At 56.0% G+C, this 21,731-nt stretch overlaps 3 protein-coding genes across 6 annotated transcripts; all 3 read right to left on the bottom strand.

Moving 5' to 3' along the window:
* Positions 1-561: 561 nt before the first annotated feature.
* On the bottom strand, positions 562-2,813 carry TUSC2 (tumor suppressor 2, mitochondrial calcium regulator). Its single transcript, XM_032161476.1, has 3 exons — positions 2,522-2,813; positions 926-1,046; positions 562-755 (listed from the first exon to the last, which is right to left on the bottom strand). The coding sequence occupies exons 1-3, from the start codon at positions 2,665-2,667 to the stop codon at positions 690-692; spliced, it is 333 nt and encodes a 110-aa protein (XP_032017367.1). The 5' UTR covers positions 2,668-2,813; the 3' UTR covers positions 562-689.
* Positions 2,814-4,354: 1,541 nt separating this feature from the next.
* Positions 4,355-15,631, bottom strand: RASSF1 (Ras association domain family member 1). 3 transcript variants are annotated; one of them, XM_032161472.2, is made up of 6 exons: positions 15,351-15,631; positions 12,432-12,538; positions 6,608-6,712; positions 6,117-6,414; positions 5,892-6,007; positions 4,355-5,285 (listed from the first exon to the last, which is right to left on the bottom strand). In XM_032161472.2, the coding sequence occupies exons 1-6, from the start codon at positions 15,598-15,600 to the stop codon at positions 5,139-5,141; spliced, it is 1,023 nt and encodes a 340-aa protein (XP_032017363.1). In that variant the 5' UTR covers positions 15,601-15,631; the 3' UTR covers positions 4,355-5,138. The 3 variants fall into 3 exon arrangements, with proteins under 3 accessions (XP_032017363.1, XP_032017362.1, XP_058298984.1); XM_032161471.2 differs by lacking the exons at positions 12,432-12,538; positions 15,351-15,631 and adding an exon at positions 11,698-12,306; XM_058443001.1 differs by lacking the exons at positions 12,432-12,538; positions 15,351-15,631 and adding an exon at positions 11,286-11,630.
* A 272-nt stretch (positions 15,632-15,903) lies between these two features.
* ZMYND10 (zinc finger MYND-type containing 10) lies at positions 15,904-20,523 on the bottom strand. 2 transcript variants are annotated; one of them, XM_032161469.2, is made up of 12 exons: positions 20,279-20,523; positions 19,915-20,023; positions 18,529-18,645; positions 18,358-18,411; positions 18,102-18,239; positions 17,913-18,001; positions 17,713-17,813; positions 17,189-17,361; positions 16,807-16,932; positions 16,602-16,723; positions 16,365-16,490; positions 15,904-16,276 (listed from the first exon to the last, which is right to left on the bottom strand). In XM_032161469.2, the coding sequence occupies exons 1-12, from the start codon at positions 20,368-20,370 to the stop codon at positions 16,201-16,203; spliced, it is 1,323 nt and encodes a 440-aa protein (XP_032017360.1). In that variant the 5' UTR covers positions 20,371-20,523; the 3' UTR covers positions 15,904-16,200. The 2 variants fall into 2 exon arrangements, with proteins under 2 accessions (XP_032017360.1, XP_058298824.1); XM_058442841.1 differs by having other exon boundaries at positions 19,915-20,027; positions 20,279-20,293.
* Positions 20,524-21,731: the final 1,208 nt, after the last annotated feature.

Raw genomic sequence — 21,731 nt, 5'->3', positions numbered from 1 at the left:
GGGGGGGGGCAACAGTTAGTTACAGTAGGGGGATCAGCCCAGCCCTGGGTAGAGGGAGAAGCCCCCACCCAGTCCCCACTCCTATCAATAGCCAGCAAACTGTCCATCCATCTGAAGGCGGGAACAAATGGCAGGTAGGTCGGAAGAATCAGGCTCTGTCCAACAGCCCCCAGCCTCTGTCCAACACAGGAGGAATCGAGGTAGCAAACGGCTGAAATGCTCTGACTAGGGGTTAAAAGGGAAGTGAAGGAAAGGAAGTTCCTACTTGTATACAGTGCCCACAGCCTAGGGGCTGGAAGAAGGCATACCTTGCTTGTAAAGTGCTGTAGCCTCTAGCAGGGCTAGGCCCCAGGCAAACTTGGAAGAAAGCAGACCAGGCAAGGAACCAGGTAACGGGCATTCCTGACTGGTATCTGCCCTGCTGTGCTGCTTGCAGGGGTGGCTTGGGAGAGTGGGGTGCTAACTCTGCCATTAGCCTTCACCACCCACCAACCACGTCTTGTCCACACACCAACCAACACCCAACCAATACTGCGGGACTGACCCGCTCACAGCTGAAGGTTATGGGCCAACGGAATTTATTCAGGGTTGTGGCCCCAGTCTGGGCTCCTCAATGGAAGCCACACCTTGATTGAGCCTGGGAGTTTCTTGCTGGGGCAGGGGGTGCTTCTGTCTGCCACCTCCCAGGGTCACACCTCATAGAGGATCACAGGGAAATCCACGTGGATGCGGGGGGGATCCAGCTTCACGATGCCCTGCCATGGAAACAGAGGCTAGTGAGGGTCAGCTCAGGGCCTCTACTTCAGGAAGCTTCCTTGTTCCTCCCAGATCCCCCTGCAAAAGCCCCCACCATGACAACAGATCCCATCTGGGTCCACCTCCACACGCTTAGTGTAGGCTCTGTGACCACTGCCCAGCCCCTCACCTGAGGAATCAGATTCTTATGCACTCGCCTCAGCTTGGCCCGCTTCTGCCCGTTCTTGGTGACGATTGTCTCCTCATAGAACTCGTGAGCCAGATCCCCATCCTCATCATAGAACATAGAGCTGTGTAGAAGGAGAAGGGAACAGGCTAGGCTGGAGCCCCACACCTGGGCATGGCAAATGTCACAGGTCATGGGGAAGTCTGTGGTCTTCCCACCTCCAAGTGGGAAGAAAAGAGGATAATATGCCTGGCGAATCCTTTTTAAAAAAAAATTTTTTCGAGACAGAATCTCACTCTGTTGCCCAGGCTGGAGGTGCAGTGGCATGATCTCAGCTCGCTGCAACCTCTGCCTCCCGGGTTCAAGCAATTCTGGTGCCTCAGCCTCCCAAGTAGCTGGGACTACAGGCACACACCACCACACCCTGCTAATTTTTTGTATTTTAGTAGAGACGGGGTTTTGCCATGTTGCTCTGGCTGGTCTCGAACTCCTGAACTCAGGCAATCCACTCGTCTTCATCTCCCAAAGTGTTAGGATTACAGGCGTGAGCCACTGTGCCTGGCCTGCCTGGAGAATCCTTTGCCTGGGGTTTGGAGTCTACTAGAAGAAAGCGGGAAGTGAGGTGATGGGTGGGCAGTGCTACTATGTCAGACCCCCAAGAAGAGAGCCCACACCAGAGCACACCATCCAGGCAGCCACCAAGGCCAGTTCTCATCATTGATTTGTTCAGCAAGGGCAGCCATTCTAATATCAGGCCTTTGCCTTCACCCAAGACTTCTAGAGTGGGCAGGGTGGTGGCCTGGACATGTTGGTCTCACTCCAGAAGATGCTGCTGGCCCAGTGTCAAAGACTGAAATAGCAGATGCCTAAGCTAGGAAGAAGCCCAAAGGGATGAAGGCTGCGTCTCCCCTGACCCCACACCCTAGGTGGCTGGTGAATTGCCACTGTTGGGTCTTCCTGGTGCCTACAGCCAAATCTCCAGCACGGGGAGCGCCCATCCCCAGAAGCCCACTAGAGCCAAGCCAATCTGGTACTCCTGTGCGGGCCTCTGGGAGACTGGGCTGGGGGTTGGGTGGGTAGGTCAGCGCTCTGGATCTGGAGAACATAACTGGGTAAGGGTCTTTTTTCCTCAGCTTCACCCCCAATACTGGGGCCTATCCCTGCTTTCCCAGCCACTACCCTCAGAGGTTCAGCCCTACTACTGTCAGGAAAAGCAGCCTAAACAGAGGGTCATTATCCCCTTGGAATAACTAGGGGGAAAGGGAGGCTAGGAGCCTTCAGTATGCAGGCTGAGCCGGAAGGGATGAAAGGAAGAGATCTTATGGAGGTCTTATGGAAGCCCTAGCTTAGCTTTACCGTGCGGAAGGTCTGCCCAGTGAGAAGCCTCAGGCCCACTCTTCCCTAGGGAGACTTTCAGAGTGGCCAGGCCGCCAGGAGACCACTGCCCGGCTTTCTCCACCCCTAGCTCCAATGGGGCTCAAAATATGGGGGTCGTCCTGGCTTGGCTGTAGTGGGGTACAGCGGTGGAAGTTCCCCCATGGCGCGGGTCGCCTGGCCGCCCGCCTGTTCCCCCCGCCAGGGTGGAATCCATGCCCTTACCCGCGGCGCGTGAATACGAAGGGGGGCACAGCTCGGCCCCGAGGCCGCACCAAAGCTTGCTCAGCTCCTGCTGCCTCTGAGCCACCGCCTCCGGCCGCCGAGGCAAAGGGCCACAGGCCCCGAGCTTTGGACCCGCTGGCGCCCATGTCAGGGCCGCCGGCGCATGGCTGGCCCCGCGGCCGCTCTGCTCACAGCGCAGTCCGCACCACCATAACCTGTCCCAGCCCCTGCTCGCAGGTGCCGCCGCCGCCGCCGCCTTCCGCAGGCTCGGCTGTCTCCACGGAAACCTCACTTCCGCTTCCGCACGCTGCCCCCTCTGATTGGCTGTTGCTCAAGTCGTGGGGCGGGACCAATGGGCGCTCTTGGATGCTGGGCATCCCAGCATGCGTTGCGAGATCCCAGGTCCTAGCAAGCGCGATCCGACCAGCTGGGACAGCGCCCACCGAGGAAAGTGGTGGCCGTGAGTCCTCCCGGTCATTTGGGTGTATTTGGCGGCTCCGACGTCCCCCAACACCTGAGTTCAGGCCTAGCAGGCCTTCGCAAGCACCAATCCTCAAACCTGCACTTCAGGGCCTAAGGCCAGACCGCTGGGTGCCCATCTGGCTTCTATTTTCACAGCTGTATTTTTGCGATTGCCACGCTTATGTGAACTAACCAAGTTGAAGGAAAATTAAGGAACTGGCCAGATTCACTTAGCTACATTCAGTTCTGAAGAACTTCGAATTCAGTGTTTTCAAACCCAGCGGAGTCCATGCTTAATGAAAGCAAGAATTGTTAACAGCTATACCCTCGGTATAACGAGCAGTGTCTGGTCCATGGTGGCAGCTCTGTATTTGGTGAAGGGGTTATGCCACACCTCCCAGAGCGTGGTGTGTGTGTGTTGAAGGGATGGTTTCTCGTGTTTTTTTTTTTGAGATGGAGTTTCGCTCTTGTCGCCCAGGATAATGTGCAGTGGCACGATCTCGGCTCACTGCAGCCTCTGCCTCCAGGGTTCAAGCGATTCTCCTGCCTCAGCCTCCCGAGTAGCTGGGATTACAGGCATCCACCACCATGCCCGGCTAATTTTTTTGTATTTCTAGTAGAGACGGGGTTTCACCATGTTGGTCAGGTGGTCTTGAACCCCCGACCTCAGGTGATCCACCCACCTTGGCCTCCCAAAGTGCTGGGATTACAGGCCTGAGCCACTGCGCCCGGCCTTTTTTTTTTTTGAGATGGAGTCTTGCTCTATCGGAGTGCAGTGGTGTCATCTCCACTCACTGCAACCTCCGCCTGCCAGGTTCAAGCGATTCTCCTGCCTCAGCCTTCTGAGTAGCTGGGACTACAAGCGCCTGCCACCATGCCCAGCTACATTTTTTTTTGTATTTTTGGTAGAGATGGGGTTTCACCATGCTGGCCAGGCTGGCCTCGAACTCCTGGCCTCAAGTGATCTGCCCACCTAGCCCACCCAAAGTGTTGGGATTACAGGTGTGAGCCACCATGCCCAGCCAGTTTCCCTAAGTTCTAACTGCAGTCCATTTTTGTCTCCACCACAACCTGAGCCCCAGGGAGCTGAGTGATGATCGAGTATATATGCATACTACATCTTCTTCACAAATTGGTCCATGGTGGCTTTGCAAGACACCTGTGAGCCTGTCCATCACCGTTGGCAACTTCTGGCACCATGAGGGGCAACTGCAGCTCTGCGCCTATAATAAAGAGTCCAGGCTGGGCGGGGTGGCTCACACCTGTAATCCCAACACTTTGGGAGGCCAAGTTGGGAGGATCCTGGGCAACACAGGGAGACTCACGTCTCTACAAAAACTTTATATGTATAAAACATTCTAACAGCAGAAGGATCTTTAAATCTTTATTCAGCCAATTCTCTCAGGCCCCAGGCCCTGATAATGACTGTCACCCCAACCCCTTTCCCCACAGGAGGCATTCAGCTGAGGCCACCACACATTACATACATTCACGCACTTCATGAAAAATACCTGAGACCCTGGCTTTGATTAGCAAATAAGGCATGAACCTGGGCCAGTGCCCACATTCACACAGACCCTGGCCCAGGGACATCCTCCTCGTATGAGGCATTAAGGCACATGCTGTACTGTGAGCCAGCACTCCCTGACCTCAGGGTATGTGAGGAGTTGGCACTGTAGAGAGAAACCAAGACTCTTCCTCAATGCCTGCCTTATTCGGAGCACCCAGTCTTAGCTCTGATAAGGATATCCTGAGACCACATTCAAGATCCAAAACCTTTCCCCATAGATGAGGGCCCTCACCCCTGCAAACATGACCCTGTTCTGTTTGTAGGATCTCCAAGATTCTCACTTCTGAGACACAAATTGAGGAGACTTCTGTCTGCTCCACTCTTGCTGCAGGCCTGGAGCAGCTTCTTAGGGCAGCCCTGGCCCACCAAGGCCCAGTAATGAGGGCAGAGGGGTGCAGAGCCATACCCGGCTACACCCACAGGTGGACACGGGGCAAGCTCCTTTGCTGTTCTCTGGGCTCATTCTCCCAGCAGAGGAGGGCCTCCATGCACACTCATTCCACAGGCCCCACTGGCCCTGTCACACTCACACGGCACGCACTTGGCGCTGCCTGCTCTCTGCCTTCCACCTGGGGGTACAAGAGGTCACCCAAGGGGGCAGGCGTGCAGGGCCTCTTGGATCTTCTGGCGGCAATAGGAGTACTTCTGCAGGATCTGGCGGAGGTGCTCCTCCTCCTCCCGCTGCAGGATACGCAGGAAGTTATGTAGTTCAGGCATGCTGAAGGCGTCCCACTGCAAGGGGTGAAAGGGGAGTGTACAGGCTGCAGAAGGGATGGCCAAGCCAGCAGACCCTCCCCAGAGAAGACTAGCACCTCATGTTCACACAAGCTAGGACTAGGCTTTCGGATGTCAGGCTCTCGGCTGAATGATCTCTGGTAGGATCCCTGACAGCAGTTTGTACGGAAGATGGGCCCTACAAAACGGTCACCTCACTGAGGCAACCAAATCAGATGTTCCCCAATTACCTGTGGACAGGTCAGGCATATTCTGAGTCTAATTCCACTCCACAGGCCTAATACCTTGGAGCGAGAAAGCTTCCAGGTAAAAAGTCTGAAGGGGGCCTCCTCATGCCATTAGATGGACTCCTGCATCTCCAGAAGATTTTCCACACCAGGAAAGATCAAAGCACCAAGACAATTCTTCCTGGCTTCTTGGGACAACCCTAGGCTTTGGCATGAGTGGTCTGGAAGCCTTTGCTGTAGTTACAATGCCTATACACTCCTGGAACTGTTTTGCAGAGCTTGTCCTCCAGCACAATTCCTCCTCCAAGCCTTACTGTAGCTACAGCCCATCAGTCTTGTCTACTGATAACCAAGAAACTAAGAACTATGTACTCACGTTCACCTCCCCAGAGTCATTTTCCTTCAGGACGAAGCTCAGGGCCTTGTCACTGGGCCCTGCCAGGAGCCGCAGCCGCAGGGGCTGCTCATCATCCAACAGCTTCCGCAAGTACACTGTGAAGGGGAAGTAATGATCAGAGACAGGGCCAGCTGCTCAGCCCCCGCATGCACAGGTGCATGCGTATATACCCTCACATAGGGCAGGGTGGGGTGGGAAGCCCACCTTGGCCGTGACGCTCAGCCCGCTCAAAGAGTGCAAACTTGCGGGGGTCATCCACCACCAAGAACTTTCGCAGCAGGGCCTCAATGACTTCACGTGCCCTTGTGCGTGACAGCACATGCAGGTGCTTGACAGCATCCTTGGGCAGGTAAAAGGAAGTGCGGCGCCTGACACTTGTGCCCCGTCCTGGGCCCCGCCGGGCATCCTGCAAGGAGGGTGGCTTCTTGCTGGAGGGCACAGAGACAGGGCGCACCAGCTTCAGCTGAACCTTGATGAAGCCTGTGTAAGAACCGTCCTTGTTCTAAAGAAATAGAGAAACCAAACCTTGATAGTAGGTTCCAGGTGAGATGTCAGTCTACTTGGGGCTAGGCTGGGTATGCACAAATTACTGCTTGCACCCACCCAAGATAACCTCAGTTGTGACCCTCTGAGTATCAGGCACATAGCTGGGTACCTGCTCCTCCCCACACCCCCTTCCTGAGCAGTCAACTCACCAAGCTCATGAAGAGGTTGCTGTTGATCTGGGCATTGTACTCCTTGATCTTCTGCTCAATCTCAGCTTGAGAAAGGTCAGGTGTCTCCCACTCCACAGGCTCGTCCTGCAAGATGGGCCAGCATGGACACAGGGCCCTTGAGGAACCCAGGGCTTCTCTGAAAAATGGCCTCTGGGGCAGTCCTTGGAAACTGACTGCCTTTTGGCCCCCTGTCCCTGATGTACATATACATAGCTGGTGCCCAACCTGAACTCACCACTGCTCCTGGTTCTGCATGCTATGGGTGGATAAGGGAGAGATAGAATCATTTGGCTTCTCTCTGCTGCCTGCCTAGGGCCTCAGCACTGAATGTAGCCTTAAGGATACCACAGAAGCAGGGGCAACTGAAGGCGCATGGCCAGGGGCCAGGAACAGCTGAGGGACTCTGAAGAGGGACTCTCATTTAAAGTAAAATCAGGCTGGGTGTGGTGGCTCACATCTGCAATCCCAGCATTTTGGGAGGCTAAGGTAGGAGGATTACTTGATCCTCAGGAGTTTGAGACCAGCTTGGGCAACATAGCAAGACCTCATCTCTACTAAAAAAAGAAAAAAAAATTAGCCAGGTGTGGTGGTGTGCCTGTAGTCCCAACTGTTCAGGAGGCTGAGGTGGGAGGATCGTTTGAGCCCGGGAGATTGCAGCTACAGTGAGCTATTATCGTGTCACTGCACTCCAGCCTGGGTAACTGAGTGAGACCCTGCTTCAAAAAACAAAAAACAAAAACAGGCTGGGCACGTTGGCTCACGCCTGTAATTCCAGCACTTTGGGAGGCTGAGGCGGGTGGATCACCTGAGGTTGGGAGTTCGAGACCAGCCTGACCAACATAGAGAAACCCCGTCTCTATTAAAAATACAAAATCAGCCAGGCGTGCTGGCACATGCCTGTAATCCCAGCTACTTAGGAGGCTGAGGCAAGAGAATTGCTTGAACTCGAGAGGTGGAGGTTGCAGTGAACTGAGATCGCGCCATTGCACTTCAGCCTGGGCAACAAGAGCGAAACTCGGTCTCAAAAAAAAAAAAAAAAAATACAGTAAAATCACACCTCAATTGCACATTCTGATCACAGCACCCTAGCTGAGTTGCAGTGAGGGTTTGTCCTGGAGAAGGCAGCCCATTTTTCTCCTCTGCCCCAGCACAGGGCCATGACCCATTGCAGGGTGAGAGGAGTGGAGAGTGATGCACATCAGTAGTCCAGCCACCAGTGGACAGAGTAGTACTTGGAGCCAGTTCTCCACGTCTCATACATAGTGAGAAAAATCACTGTGACATGATGTTTAACCTTGACCCAAGCTGCATAAAAGGCAGCTTTAGGCCAGGCTCCAATCTGCCAGAGGTACACAGGCAGCTTCCTGGTGGGTTTCTGCACCTGCCTGTGCTGTCTGGAGATTTGGCCCAAAGATTTTTTTTTTTTGAGACAAAGCCTTACTCTGTCGCCCAGGCTGGAGCACAGTGGCTGGATCTTGGCTCACTGCAAGCTCGGCCTCCTGGGTTCAAGCGATTCTCCTGCCTCAGCCTCCCAAGTAGCTGGGACTACAGGCGCGTGCCACGACAACATCCGGCTAATTTTTGTATTTTTAGTAGAGATGGGATTTCACCACGTTGGCCAGGTTGGTCTTGAACTCCTGACCTCAAGGGATCCGCCTGCCTTCGCCTCCCAAAGTGCTGGGATTACAGGCGTGAACCATCGTACCCGACCCAAACATTTTTAACTCCACCACTCACTCTCCACCTCATCTAGGGACTGGATTCTTGCCAGAAGGGTGGAGTGTGGGACAGGGCAGCCAGGGCTCTGAACTGACTTTCTTCTCCCAGACTCCCTTGGCCCCATTGCATCAGCCTCACTTCCTGTTGACGTCAGATAGGCCCTAGTTAGAATGGGAGTGTCACAGACACAGCTAAGCTCAGCACTGACCAATATTTTGTCCCAGAAGAATTCCCACAAGGTTTCCTGTAGAATGATCTTGTGCCCAGCCCAGGAGAGCCAGGGTTTTCCCTGATTCTGCCCTGGAGTCCCCTTAAGCGCTTAAACCATCTGATGGGGACAAATGGAGAGGACAGATGAGGGAGCAGGGTGGAGCCTTTTAGCAGAATGCTCCTCACCCAGAACCCGCTGCTATTCTGCAGCCAGCAAGGAAGGATGTGGGGCTTAGAACTAGGGCCAGGGCCTTACAGGAAAAAGATAAAGAGGGAGGGGTGGGAACTTAAGCTCATTTTCTTCCCCAAGTATCCAAAGGTCTCCTGGATGGAGAAGAACATTGGAGTGAAAACCCTAGCACAAACCTTACTGGGGACAGTGGGCAACCTTGTCGGGTTAGTAAAAACAAATGGTGTGGGCCCTGGAAAATGAAGGCTGGAGGCTGTGAATAAAGCAGTGGATGTGTTTGTTCAGTACACCAACGGGAAGAAGTACCCAGATGGGAGGAGTAATAGGGGCAGGAGAAATGCCAGACAGACTCTAGTGCCAAGGCAAGAAGGAAGATCATTTTGTTTGCAGAACAGGGAGGGCACAGGGATGGTGCTAACTTGTTCTTGTGAGGGCTCTGAGCTCCTACCTAACAATGAGAAAGCTTGCTCCTTCTTCCCTTCCTGGATGACCCAGGAGCCCTGGGCTGGGATGCAGTGACCTCATTTCCAGCCCCTTCCCTTCTGGAGATGAACCTCCCCATCTTCACTCAGAAAACAACAGACTTGGACTAGAGGCACTGCACAGCCCTTCCAGGATTCTAAAGGAGGAAGAGTTTCTTTTTCTGTTTCCAAAGCTGCCTGCTGGAAGAGGATTTCAACAGCCATCCCAGTCAGATGCACAGCAGGACCATGGAATTTCCCTTCTGCACCATAGGGACCCACTCTCCACTCTACCACTGTCCATAAAAACTGATGGTTTTTTTTTTGAGACGGAGCCTCGCTCTGTCATCCAGGCTGGAGTGCAGTGGTGCGATCTTGGCTCATTGCAATCTCTGCCTCCTGGGTTCAAGCAATTCTCTGCTTCAGCCTCCCAAGTAGCTGGGATTACAGGTGCCTGCCACCACAACTGGCTAACTTTTTGTATTTTTAGTTGAGACGGGGTTTCACCATTTTGGCCAGGCTGGTCTTGAACTCCTGACCTTGTGATCCACCCGCCTCAGCTTCCCAAAGTGCTGGGATTAAAGGTGTGAGCCACTGCGCCCGGCCTAAAACTGATGGTTTTATTTTACATATAACTTGGGACTTCTCAGACTCCTTTTCTGAGACAGAGTCTTGCTCTCTCATCCAGGCTGGAGTGCAGTGACTCAGTCTCCACTCACTACAACCTCTGTCTTATGGGCTCAAGTGATTCTCCTGCCTCAGCCTCCCCAGTAGCTGGGATTACAGGCACACACCACCATGGCCAGCTAATTTTTTTGTATTTTCAGTAGAGACGGGGTTTTGCTATGTTGGCCTGGCTGGTCTCGAACTTTTGGCTTCAAGTGATCCGCCTGCCTTGGCCTCCCAAAATGCTGAGATTACAGGCATGAGCGACCAAGCTCAGCCTTCTTTCTTTTTTTGAGACAGAGTCTTACACTGTCACCCAGGTTGGAGTGCAGTGGCACGATCTTGGCTCACTGCAACCTCTGCCTCCCGGTTGAAGTGATTCAGTCTCCCAAGTAGCTGGGACTACAGGCACACACCACCATGCTCAGCTAATTTTTGTATGTTTAGTAGAGACAGGGTTTCACCATGTTGGCCAGGCTGGCCTCGAATTCCTGACTGCAAATGATCCACCTGTCTTGGCCTCCCAAAGCATTGGCATTAGAGGTGTGAGCCACCGCACTTGGCTTCCTTTTCTATTTTTGAGACAGAGTCTCACTCTGTCACTCAGGCTGGAGTGCAGTGGCACGATCTTGGCTCACTGCAACCTCTGCCTCCCAGGTTCAAGTGATCCTCCTGCCTCACCCTCCCAAGTAGCTGGGATTACAGGTGTGCACCTCCGTGGCTAGCCCTCCTTTTCAATTGGTTAGTGTCTTGTGATTTTCCCACCTTTCCACAGTGGGAAACGGCTCAGGACTGCCTGACATGAAGACAAGCCCAGGAGTCTACACTCAACCCTTGCACCCAAGCTCTGGGCTAAGATTTTGGGGTGCTGAGCACCACCCCTTTGGTAAGGAATTTTGTAAAATTTTATCTGAAGCATCACTCACAACTCCACTTTCTTTACTTAAATAAGGATTTCTGCCCCATTGCTGCCAGGCATACTGAGCTTCACAGTCCCTGTTTCTTTTTCCTGGTGCCTGGGCCTGGTTCTCTGAGCCTGGTGGCCACACCAATGGCATCTGGCACAGAGTTCTCTGACAATGGGGATACCTAGGAGGTTCCGAGACACCTTACAGTCCTGGGTTAGTAACCTGGATCTCTTTCCACCTCTTTAGGCATTTTATAATCTAGCCTTCCCCCTTCTTGTGGATAAAGTGCTCCTGAATGCTTATGGTCCAAAACAAGACTTCTTTCCTATCCATTCCCAAATCTTTCTCCAGATCCACCCTAGAGGAAAGGATCAGAATCTTCCACATTCCAGCAGCTGGTGACAGGCCAGAACAGGGAAGAGGTGAGGGCTCAGCTGGCTCCATACAGGAGTGTAGATGAAGGAGCAGGATCTCTCTCTGCCTCTCAGTTTTCCTAAACATACTTCTCAATTCCTGGCGAGGACTCCTCCCTCTCCACATCCTCCCCTAGTCTCCCCAAGGAGGGAGCAGGAGCGTCCGAACGCGGAAATCGAGGTGCTAGTCCAGACTGCTCGGTCGGCTTTAGTCATAGCTGGATAATGCTCGGCTCAGGTCTACCACAAGCCACACTGCTGCTTTTTCCCTGTTCAACCTGTCTGTGACAGAAACCAAGGGGGCCCCCGGCACCCAGCATCTAGGCGGTGGAATCGGGGTCTTACACACGGTTCCACGGGCAGGCCCCCGGCCAGGACCCGCGGGGAGCCACGTAGCCGGGAGGGTAGGGCTGCCCACCGACCCAGGACGCGGCAACTGACCGGGGAGGGCGGAGCTCCAGCGACCGCCCCTCGCCCCCCGCCGGCACCCCCTGGCTCCCACCTGGTCCCGGCGCGGCCTGCGCGCTAGCGAGGTTCGCGCGGTGAAGTACTGCTCGAGCTCCGAGTCCGAGTCCTCTTGGCTGCAGTAGCCACTGCTCGTCGTGCTGCTCCAGGTCATTTCGAAAGAAGGCGTCTCCGCCTCGCCCATAGCCGTACCCGCCCGTCCCCCCAGTCCTGCGCGTCCGTAGCCGCCAACCACCGCCCCGGTCGCGTGCGTGCGTGTACGCGTGTCAGTGTGCGCGTGCGCCCGGGCGAGAGCCGCGCCGCAACCGTTAAGACAGAAACGTAGATCGCCGGGATCTAGCTCTTGTCTCATTGGGGGAGGAACGCCGGGGCGGGGACACGCTCGCTTCGCCCCCAGGAATGACCTCATCGCTCCGGCAGCTCCACTCACAGACCCCACCTACCACAGGGAACGGGGGCGGGTGCCAGCGTCCGCGCAAGCGCACAAGAGTGGCCTCTGGCCGGAGGCGAGGGCCGGAAGGTGCGGGAAGTGCGCGTGTGCGGAGCCTGTATCCTCCTGGGCTCGGGTCCGCCTGCAGCCGGTGGAGTCTTTGCGGAGCCGGCAATCCAGGCTCCCCTCCCAGCCCCCACGCAGAATTAGCCTCTCTGTGCCGTCGGGAAATCGGCAATTAGAACCCTCCTTGCGCGCGGCACCCAGGCAGCTCTCGAGAATGCCTGCGCTGTGGCCTGCCCGTCCTCGCCCTTCCCACACGCCCTCGGCCCCGCGCTCACCACGTTCGTGTCCCGCTCCACTGCGGGTTCCCAGCCCGGGTCCCGGGGCCCGCAACAGTCCAGGCAGACGAGTGCGCGGCAGCGGTAGTGGCAGGTGAACTTGCAATCTGCAGAGAGGCCTGGCCGTGAGGCGGAGGAGCCCCAGGTCGGGGAAATGTCCCGGAGATTGAAGGGAAGCCCCAGGGAGAGGGCCGTTGCCCGCCAGGCTCCGCAGGCCCGACCTATCTCAGTGGGTTACCTCACACTGCTACGCGGACTCTAAAGTTGGCCACCCTGGGCGTCTGGAAACCGGCCGGAAGGCCACAGGCAGAAGCCTGCTCAACAGTTGGATCTCTATCGCCTAGCGCAAAACTTCCCCTTTCATCATCGGCAATTAAAAAAACAACAAAAAACGGCGTCTTGCTTTTGTCACCCAGGCTGGAGTGCAATGGCGCGATTTTGGCTCACTGCAACCTCCGCCTCCTGGATTCAAGCGATTCTTCTGCCTCAGCCTCCTGAGTACCTAGGATTACAGGCGCCCGCCACCACGCCCAGCTAATTTTTGTATTTTTAGTAGAGACGGGGTTTCACCATGTTAGCCAGGCTGGTCTCAAACTCCTGATCTCAGGTGATCCACCCGCCTCGGCCTCCCAAAGTGCTGGGACTACAGGCGTGAGCCACCGCGCCCGGCCCTTCATTGGGAACTTATATGGAATACATCTGCCCATTTACTTGAAGGAAAAACTAAACACCTTTAACCTACGTCTGCCCTCTGGTTGTCACCTGTCTGTACTCCCCTCAGACCAAGACACTGGTCTCTATTCACTCTAATCCTTCGCCTTCACTCTCCCCTCTACCCACTCCAGCCAGGCTTGCCTCTCCCTCCAGGAAACTGCCCGGGACAGGGTCCTCAGCGATCTGTGTACTGCCAAATCGAATCCAGTGTTCCATTCTCCATTCTCACCCCCTCAGCATCATTTGAAGCTTGCTCCCTTTGACTCCCAGGGGCTACACTCTCCCAGTTTTCCTCCTAACCCCCTGCAGCTCCTGCTTAGCTCCTTTGCAGATTCTGACTCAATTTCCATATCTCACGATGAAGTGTGGGCTCAGTCCTGATCACTGGTCTGGTCTGTCTACACTCATCTGCCCCAGATCCACGGCTGAAACACTGACCTAAACCCTCAGACTAGATCCTCCGTGCCAGTACCTTCACTAGAATGTCTAAAAGTGAACATGGCCAAAATTTAATTCCCTTTTCTTCCGCCTCACTGCTACACTTGCCCAGCTTCCTCTTTGCAGCAAAAATGGCCACTATGCTCCCGGTTACTGGAGACAAAAACCCAAACTTATCTTTGATTCCTCTCTTGTCTCTCCCTCTGATAAACATGCCCAAATCATCCTGCTTCTTATATCCATGGCTACTTTATTTCTCTTTGAGAACAGTGCAGGGGCCGGGCGCGGTGGCTCACGCCTGTGATCCCAGCACTTTGGGAGGCCGAGGCGGGTGGATCACGAGGTCAGGAGATCGAGACCACGGTGAAACCCCGTCTCTACTAAAAATACAAAAAACTAGCCGGGCGCGGTGGCAGGCGCCTGTAGTCCCAGCTACTCCGGAGGCTGAGGCAGGAGAATGGCGTGAACCCGGGAGGCGGAGCTTGCAGTAAGCCAAGATCGCGCCACTGCACTCCAGCCTGGGCGACAGAGAGAGACTCCTTCTTTTTTTTTTTTTTTTTTTTTTTGAGACAGAGTCTCATACTCTGTCGCCAAGGCTGGAGGGCAGTGGTACGATCTCGGATCTCGGCTCACCGCAACCTCCGCCTCCTGGGTTCAAGCAATTCTCCCACCTCAGCCTCCCGAGTAGCTGGGATTACAGGCACCCGCCACCACGCCTGGCTAATTTTTTTTTTTATTTTTTAGTAGAGACGGGGTTTCGCCATGTTGGCCAGGCTGATCTTGAACTCCTGACCTCAGGTGATCCACCCGCCTCGGCCTTCCGAAGTGCTGGGATTACAGGCGTGAGCCACCGTGCTAGGCCCCTTGTTCATTCTTTGTATTCTGTCACAACTTTGTGCTCCCCCCAGCTGAATTGGTGATGTCCTCTTGTACTGGATGAGAGGGTCTCCATGCACACAGAGACCTGGGACACCATCCATCCACAAGTTCCTAAATGGGCCAGAGCAGTGATGCTCAACCCAGACTCCATGTTACAATAATTTGGGGAGTTTTTAAAATTTACTGATGCCTAGGGTTCACTCCCAGCAGTTGATTCAACAGGTCTGGGGTGGGATCCAGGCTAGAGGGTGGGGAGGGCTGTAAAAGCGCCCCTGGCTGTAAAATCACCCTGGTGATTCTAGCTGGTGTCTACCCAGGGGAGAGCAACCTTTGCTTGCTGGCGATTCCCAGGGGTGCAGAAGGACTGCTGGGTGTGTGGCTGCGTTGCATATTTTAGCATCTGATTCACTGGGTCAGAAAAGGGTGTTTGCTAAATAAAGACTCAACAAAACTCCTGCTTGCAGGGGGCCCACCCAAGGTTCTTTTTCCAGGCTCCTTCCCATAGGTGTTAACTTCCCTTCACCCCAAAGGTTCTGGAGGGGGTCATGAATGTTTGAGAAGAGGCAAGCCTGGGAAGATGGACTCCGGTGACAGTAGGCACAAACCCTTTCTCAAGATGGCCCGAGGCATTTTAAAGATAAGAAACTTGAAATCAGCGTATTTTTACATATAAGCAGCCACCTCTGCTCATCTGTGCCCCAGATACGAGTGGAGTGCGACAAGCGATAAACCATTTTCGCGCACTCTTCAGCGATGGGGCGAAAGTAACGGACCTAGTCCTCGGGAGCTGTCCCCGCCGACCCCCTCTGCCGCGATTTGACCCGCGGCGACGGCGCTGCCCCTTGGCTGCCCCTTCCGCTCTGGTAGGCGCGCGGGGCCGCTACTCACGCGCGCACTGCAGGCCTTTGCGCACGACGCCCCAGATGAAGTCGCCACAGAGGTCGCACCACGTGTGCGTGGCGGGCCCCGCGGGCTGGAAGCGGTGGCCACGGCCCGGGACCAGCTGCCGTGTGGGGTTGCACGCGGTGCCCCGCGCGATGCGCAGCGCGTTGGCACGCTCCAGCCGGGTGCGGCCCTGCCCAGCGCGCCCAGCGGGTGCCAGCTCCCGCAGCTCAATGAGCTCAGGCTCCCCCGACATGGCCCGATCGGGCCCGTGCTTCGCTGGCTTTGGGCGCTAGCAAGCGCGAGCCGGGCGGGGCCACAGGGCGGGCCCCAACTTCAGCGCCGCCCCCAGGATCCAGGCTGGGCGGCGGGAAGGAGCTGAGGAGAGCCGCGCAATGGAAATCTGGGTGCAGGGACTGTGGGGCCCGAAGGCGGGGCTGGGCGCGCTCTCGCAGAGCCCCCGCCTTGCCCTTCCTTCCCTCCTTCGTCCCCTCCTCACACCCCACCCTGGACGGCCACAACGACGGCGACCGCAAAGCACCACGCGGAGATACCCGTGTTTCTGGAGGCCAGCTTTACTGTGCTAGAGGAAGAGGGTCCCCACATCCGGCCCTCGCCCTCCTGGCCCGGTTTGCTGAAGCAACGCACTTGGCCTGCCCACCGGGTGGGGCAGGAAGTCTCGAGCCTTCCCTTGGGGTGAGGAGGAGGGGGATGGTCAGCAGCTTTACCGCCCGCTCTGCTCTCCACTGCGGAGACTGGGGTTCCGGCAGAGGCTGGACCGTGATCTTGAGGTTCAGGGGTGCATTCTGGGTGGATTCCCTTGGCATGGGTGGTCAGCCCTCAGCAACTGCAGCCCTCATTTGGCTCTGTCACCCTGGGCTGCCAGGACACAAGTCTTTCCATGCTTTTTCCAGTGCTTGACTTGGCACTCCCTGCAGGCAGGTGGGTATTGAGGATGGCAGTGCATGTGGGGGATGTGGGAGTAGGGCTTAGGGGTCCAAGGTCCTAGGATACCCTCACCTGCAGCAATACCACTCATTCTGGCATCGCGAGCAGCGCTTAGAAGCCTCTGCACTGCAGTAAGCACAGCGGGGCCGCTCTGGAGCCACTGCCTCTAGCACGTCCAGCCTGTAGGTCTCAGCCCACCTGGGGGAAAGTCAGGAAGGTCTGACTGGCCCTGGAAGGTGGGGGAACCCCTGCCCACATCCATGCCTCCTGCATCCCCTCCACCCCTCCTGCCATTTCCACAGGCCTTACCTTCGCGCCTGTAGCTGCAGGTCCTGCTCTGAGGGGCTGAACACATGCTGGAGCTGGTGCTTGGCAATTGCCTGCCACTTGCCTCTGTTTTCTTGCTCCAGCCGCTCCCAGATTTCTGGGATCTAGGAGAGAGAAGTGGAGAGTGGCAGGAATGTGCTGGTAAAGTGGGACAGTGGTCCTGAGCAGCTAACTTTCCAGTGCCTACCTGTTCCAACACCAGGTCCTTCTTAGGTGGCTGGGTTTCAGTCAGGGTCAGATGGGCCAGGAAGCTCTGCAAGTGGGCCAGGTTGGGCAGCTGGTCCAGTAGTGTGTCTGTGAGGAAGGCCCGAAGCTGCAAGGGTGTCCAATGGAGGCCAGTGTGATGCAGGTGCTGGCCAGGGGGCCAAGGAAAAGGAAGGGGCTGGGTTGGGCTGAGCATGCCTGTGGGGGCCCATGTCCCACTAGCTGGTGTGTCACCTGAGGCCCAAGGACTGAAAAGAGCACTGGGGTTGAGGTGGGTGGGCAAAGATAAACAGCAGGGATGCAGTCGGGGTAGGATGGGGAGGGCGGTACTGGGGCTGTGGGGGCTGGTGCGGAGGGAGTCCGACCTTGAGTAGCTGTCCCTTGGCAAAACTTGTGAGGCAGTAGCGCGCCTGAGCCTCAGGGCTTAGCAGCAGGTTGTACAGGGCGATCCACACTTGCCCGTCCAACTTGCTCAGCTTTTGCTGCTCTGAGGGGGCCACAGTATGCCAACGGCTGCCCTCGAACTGCTGCAGCTTGCCTGGGGAGAGGAACCAGCACACTGGGTGCAGGCGTTGAATTCTCTTCAAGTGAGCCAGCTGTGGGGGCTGGGAGACTGACCACTGCCTGGGAATGGTGGGAGAACCTGGGCCACGGGACTTACCCAGGCTATAGTGCTGCTGACCCCAGAGCAGAGTGAGCCTCAGTAGTGGACACATGGGCCTGGCCTGCTGCAGAGCTCAGGTCTAGGCCAACCTTGGCTGAGGCATCCTGGTATCCTCAGTGGGCTTGGGGACAGGGTTTGTCTTCGTGTGTGCAAGCTGCCCCCCTCTATCAAAAAGATATCCTGAAGCAGTAGCGTGGGGCTTAGGCTGGTGGGGGAGGACCCTACCTCCTTCCCGCCGTCTCCAGGGACTATGCTCCAGCAGTTCCACCAGGAGGCAGGGCAGGTTGTGCGTGCTAAGCATACGGCTCAAGGTGCTGAGAGAGAGGCTAGGGGCAGAGACGTTGTGAAGGAGGTGAGCAGAGGCAGGCTACAGGCCCGGTCTTCCAGCCCTCCACAGTAGGCCCAGGCCCAGTTGGACTGCCCACCTGTCCACACAATCTGTGATGTAGCGTAGTACTGAGAGGGCCTTCAGTGCAATCTCAAATTCCATCAGCTCTGCCTGCTTCTGCAGCTCCTGGGAGGTCACACAGTGTTCACGCTGGGCCACCCTTGCCTGCGCAGGCCTTGGGGAACCCAGACCTAGGCTTTCACAACCCTAGGTAACCTCAACCCACCTGCATGGCGTTGCTGTCCTGGGACCCCTCCCCCTCAGGGGGGCCGCCACAGCTACTCCGGGCCACCAGCAGAGTCAGTTTGCGGTGGCAATAGTCTACCAAGTCCAAGACAGTGTCTTCTGCTGACTCACACACCTCCTGGGAAAAGGGGGAGAGAATCTTTCTGTGTCTGATGCCCTCCCCACACAGACACAACCTCCCTTCTTGCCAAGCTCTGACCCAGAACTGTGGCCCATGGGCAGAGATAGTCCCTCACCTTGTGGAAGAACACCGTCTCCAAGAGGTTGATGATGGAGGCCTCGTGGTGCACCTGTCAGACAAAGAGAAGGACAGGGCCTGAGGAAGGGATAGGGGCTACCAGCTCTCCTCCACGGTCCAGAGCCCTCTGAAGGAGTGGGAGGAGATACGAACCAGGGGCCCAGCTCACCACCATGTAGATGGGGAAGGTGTTCTGGGGCTTGAAGTCCTCCACCCTGCAGAGCACAGGGAACACCTTCTGCTTCCACATCTCCACTGTGATCAGCTCCTCCACCAGTGTTGGGACCTTTGAAGGGTGGGGTAAAGGACAGGGATGAGATGGGCCTACCTTTGCCTGGCAACCCTCCCATCCCCGGCTCAGCTCAGCCCAGATATCCCAAACACTGCTGGGCCCCTAAACTATCCCAGACCCCATGAGTATCCTTCCTGACTTCTCTCTTGCACCTTGGACCTTCATTTCCAGCTGCTCCCAACACCTCTGTGGATGTCCCTCATGCTTATGTGACTGGCTCCTGCCCAGTTCCCAGACTGCCTTGCCCTGCCTGCACCTGCACCCTTATCCTCTCCCCGGCCATTCAGGCATCCCTTTCAAGCCAGCCCTTCTCCTCATGCCCTCCCTCTAGGCCCTGTCCTGTGGTCCTCCAAAGCTCTTGTGTGCCTTACTCAGGACCCTTCACAGTGCCCTGTTCCTATCCTATCCCCTAGTATGAGTTCCATCTTTCTCTTGCAAAGGATCTTTTTTTTTTTTTTTTTTGAGATGGAGTTTCACTTTTGTCACCCAGGCTGGAATGCAGTGGCGTGATCTCGGCTCTCTGTAACCTCTGCCTCCCAGGTTTAAGCGATTCTCCTGCCTCAGTCTCCCGAGTAGCTGGGATTACAGGTGTGTACCACCATGCTCAGCAAATTTTTGTATTTTTAGTAGAGGCGGGGTTTCACCATGTTGGCCAGGCTGGCCCTGAACTCCTGACCTCAGATGATCCACCTGTCTTAGCCTCCCAAAATGCTGGGTAACAGGCATGAGCTACCATGCCTGGCTTTTTTGTTTTTTGTTTTTTTTTTTTGGTCAATTGATATCTCAGGTCATCTGCTGGTGACACTCCCTGGTCCATGTTCCAGCTAGGCATCTCCCTGGTTTCTAACTTCCCCCTCTCATGTTGGGAAGGCGGCCTCCTTCCATGCCAAAGTTCCACTTCCAGTTAAGTTATCTCCCCTCCCTCCCTCCCTCCCGCCCTCCCCACCCCTCCCCACCCCTTCCCCACCACCAGCCTTACAGTCAATTCACAGATGCCTTTAGCATTTGGGCCTTCCCCTCGAAGCCTAAGCTGTTCTAGGACCTACAGCTTTCTCCCTAATCAACTCATGCCCTGCACCCAACCTGGTGTGCCAGAGTCCATCCAATAGGGCTACAAAATGAAACATGTAACACATTTCTCTTTCCGCTTCAGGGAGGACAGGTGTACCAGGCCAGAGGGGAAGAGCACACAGGGGACTCCTGAGGGATAGAGTAGGTGAGGTATGGGGGAAGGCAGGAACCCTGCTTGTGACCTCGGGGTACCTTCCCATGGGTGACCAGCAGCTCCTGAATGGGTTCGCCCTGGCTGACTGTGGCATCGAGGATGGCTTGCATGTTCAGCTTCTCCAGGTTCTCATGCTGCTGGTTCCACCTGCCTCAGAGGGTAAGTGCATGTGGGTCCACGTGTGTGCATTAGGAGTGGGGATGGGGGCTGGATCCTATTGAAGCCTAACCTGATCCTGAGAGGACACAGGGGGCTCAGGAGCAGTAATACTCCTGTCTCGGAAAGCTCTGCTCCCCCATTTGGGAGCCCCTCCACACTGGGCAAGCCCCTCCCCCCAGTCAGGCCCCAGCTCCCCCACTCAAGGACGATGACTCCGGGACTCCGCCTGACCGGGTGCCTCACCCTTCGGAGCCCATCTCGCGTAGCGGGAAGCTGCGCAGACCCCGCACCAGCACTTCAGCTTCCCCGGGCAGCAGCAGTTCCAGGTCTCCCATATCGAGGCCGGGGTCCGGCGGATCCCGGGCAGCAGCCGGGGTGGGGATGCTGACACACTCGGGGACGACGGACCCCGACGGTGCCAAAGTCTGGGACAGGACAGTTGTGGGACGGTTGGGGAGCGTGAGTTCTCGCAGCCATGGAAACGGGTTAGCCGCGCCTGCGCAATGCGGCCTGGGCCCCGCCCCTGGAGGTGGCTCACACCTAAATCTGGGCGGGTCTCCAGCCCGCCTCGCCTACGCGGCTGCCAATCGCCATAGTATTTGGATTCCCAGCGCTTTCTCGGGCGGTGGCCCACGAGTCTCTCCTGAGCTCCAGATCCTTGTGGTCTGGACTCTGTCCTCGGACGCCAAGTTCTCCTGCACAGGGATGCGGGTAACCCCGACCCCAACAGCCCCTCCTGAGGCTGTGGCATCTTGACCCACCCGTTGCTCTTCCTCCTCCTTATGGCTTCCTGGTTCCTCTATTTCTCGCGTCCCGGCTCCACTAGTCGGCTCCTGAAATACTGCCAGGGCGCAAGACTTCTCTCCATCCTCCCTATGTCCAGACTGTCATCACCTGCCATGGGTTAACTGCGGCAGCCTTTTCTGTAGACCTACTTCCACGCTTGATCCTCATGGACAGCCTGGAGACTTAAAAGTGTATATCAGGCCAGGCGCGGTGGCTGACGCCTGTAATCTCAGCACTTTGGGAGGCCAAGGCAGGCGGATCACTTGAGGAGTTTGAGACCAGCCTGGGCAACATGGTGAAACCCTGTCTCTACTAAAAGTACAAAAATTAGACAGGTGTGGTAGCACACACCTGTAGTCCCAGCTACTTGGGAGACTGAGGCAGGAGAATCGCTCGAGCACAGGAGGTGGAGTTTCCAGTGAGGCAAGATTGCAGCACCGCACTCCAGCCTGGACAACAAAGGGAGACTCTGTCTCAAAAAAAAAAAAAAATGTATAGACATTTCTCCCTCGCATGAGAGGGGCTCTGTGGCTACCTCTGGCCCTCAAAATGTTAGGTGGGATGCCGCTTACTAGCAGCTCTGCAAGATCTACTTCTTGGCCGGGTGCGGTGGCTCACGCTTGTAATCCCAGCACTTTGGGAGGCCGAGGTGGGTGGATCACGAGGTCAGGAGATCGAGACCACGGTGAAACCGCATCTCTACTAAAAATACAAAAAATTAGCCGGGCGTGGTGGCGGGCGCCTGTAGTCCCAGCTACTCGGAGAGGCTGAGGCGGGAGAATGGCGTGAACCTGGGAGGCGGAGCTTGCAGTGAGCCGAGATCGCGCCACTGCACTCCAGCCTGGGTGAGAGAGTGAGACTCCGTCTCAAAAAAAAAAAAAAAAAAAAAGATCTACTTCTTGTCCTCTCC

The sequence above is a fragment of the Hylobates moloch genome, unplaced genomic scaffold (assembly GCF_009828535.3).
Source record: "Hylobates moloch isolate HMO894 unplaced genomic scaffold, HMol_V3 SCAFFOLD_8, whole genome shotgun sequence".
Lineage (NCBI taxonomy): Eukaryota > Metazoa > Chordata > Mammalia > Primates > Hylobatidae > Hylobates > Hylobates moloch.
This window is presented reverse-complemented; position numbering and strand designations above follow the sequence as displayed.

What these genes read in the sequence shown, in the direction of transcription:
- TUSC2 (XM_032161476.1), bottom strand. Translation starts at nt 2,667, where the DNA reads ATGGGCGCCAGCGGGTCCAAAGCTCGGGGCCTGTGGCCCTTTGCCTCG. An exon ending in TTCGTATTCACGCGCCGCGG is followed by an intron (nt 1,047 to 2,521) that starts GTAAGGGCATGG and finishes CCTTCTACACAG; the next exon opens with CTCTATGTTCTATGATGAGG. An exon ending in ATAAGAATCTGATTCCTCAG is followed by an intron (nt 756 to 925) that starts GTGAGGGGCTGG and finishes TTTCCATGGCAG; the next exon opens with GGCATCGTGAAGCTGGATCC.
- RASSF1 (XM_032161471.2), bottom strand. Translation starts at nt 12,069, where the DNA reads ATGAGGTCATTCCTGGGGGCGAAGCGAGCGTGTCCCCGCCCCGGCGTT. An exon ending in GCAGGCCGCGCCGGGACCAG is followed by an intron (nt 6,713 to 11,697) that starts GTGGGAGCCAGG and finishes CCCATCTTGCAG; the next exon opens with GACGAGCCTGTGGAGTGGGA. An exon ending in GGCTGAGCGTCACGGCCAAG is followed by an intron (nt 6,008 to 6,116) that starts GTGGGCTTCCCA and finishes TCCCCTTCACAG; the next exon opens with TGTACTTGCGGAAGCTGTTG.
- ZMYND10 (XM_032161469.2), bottom strand. Translation starts at nt 20,370, where the DNA reads ATGGGAGACCTGGAACTGCTGCTGCCCGGGGAAGCTGAAGTGCTGGTG. An exon ending in TGCTGGTCACCCATGGGAAG is followed by an intron (nt 18,646 to 19,914) that starts GTACCCCGAGGT and finishes CACCCTTCAAAG; the next exon opens with GTCCCAACACTGGTGGAGGA. An exon ending in AGGACAGCAACGCCATGCAG is followed by an intron (nt 18,002 to 18,101) that starts GTGGGTTGAGGT and finishes GTGACCTCCCAG; the next exon opens with GAGCTGCAGAAGCAGGCAGA.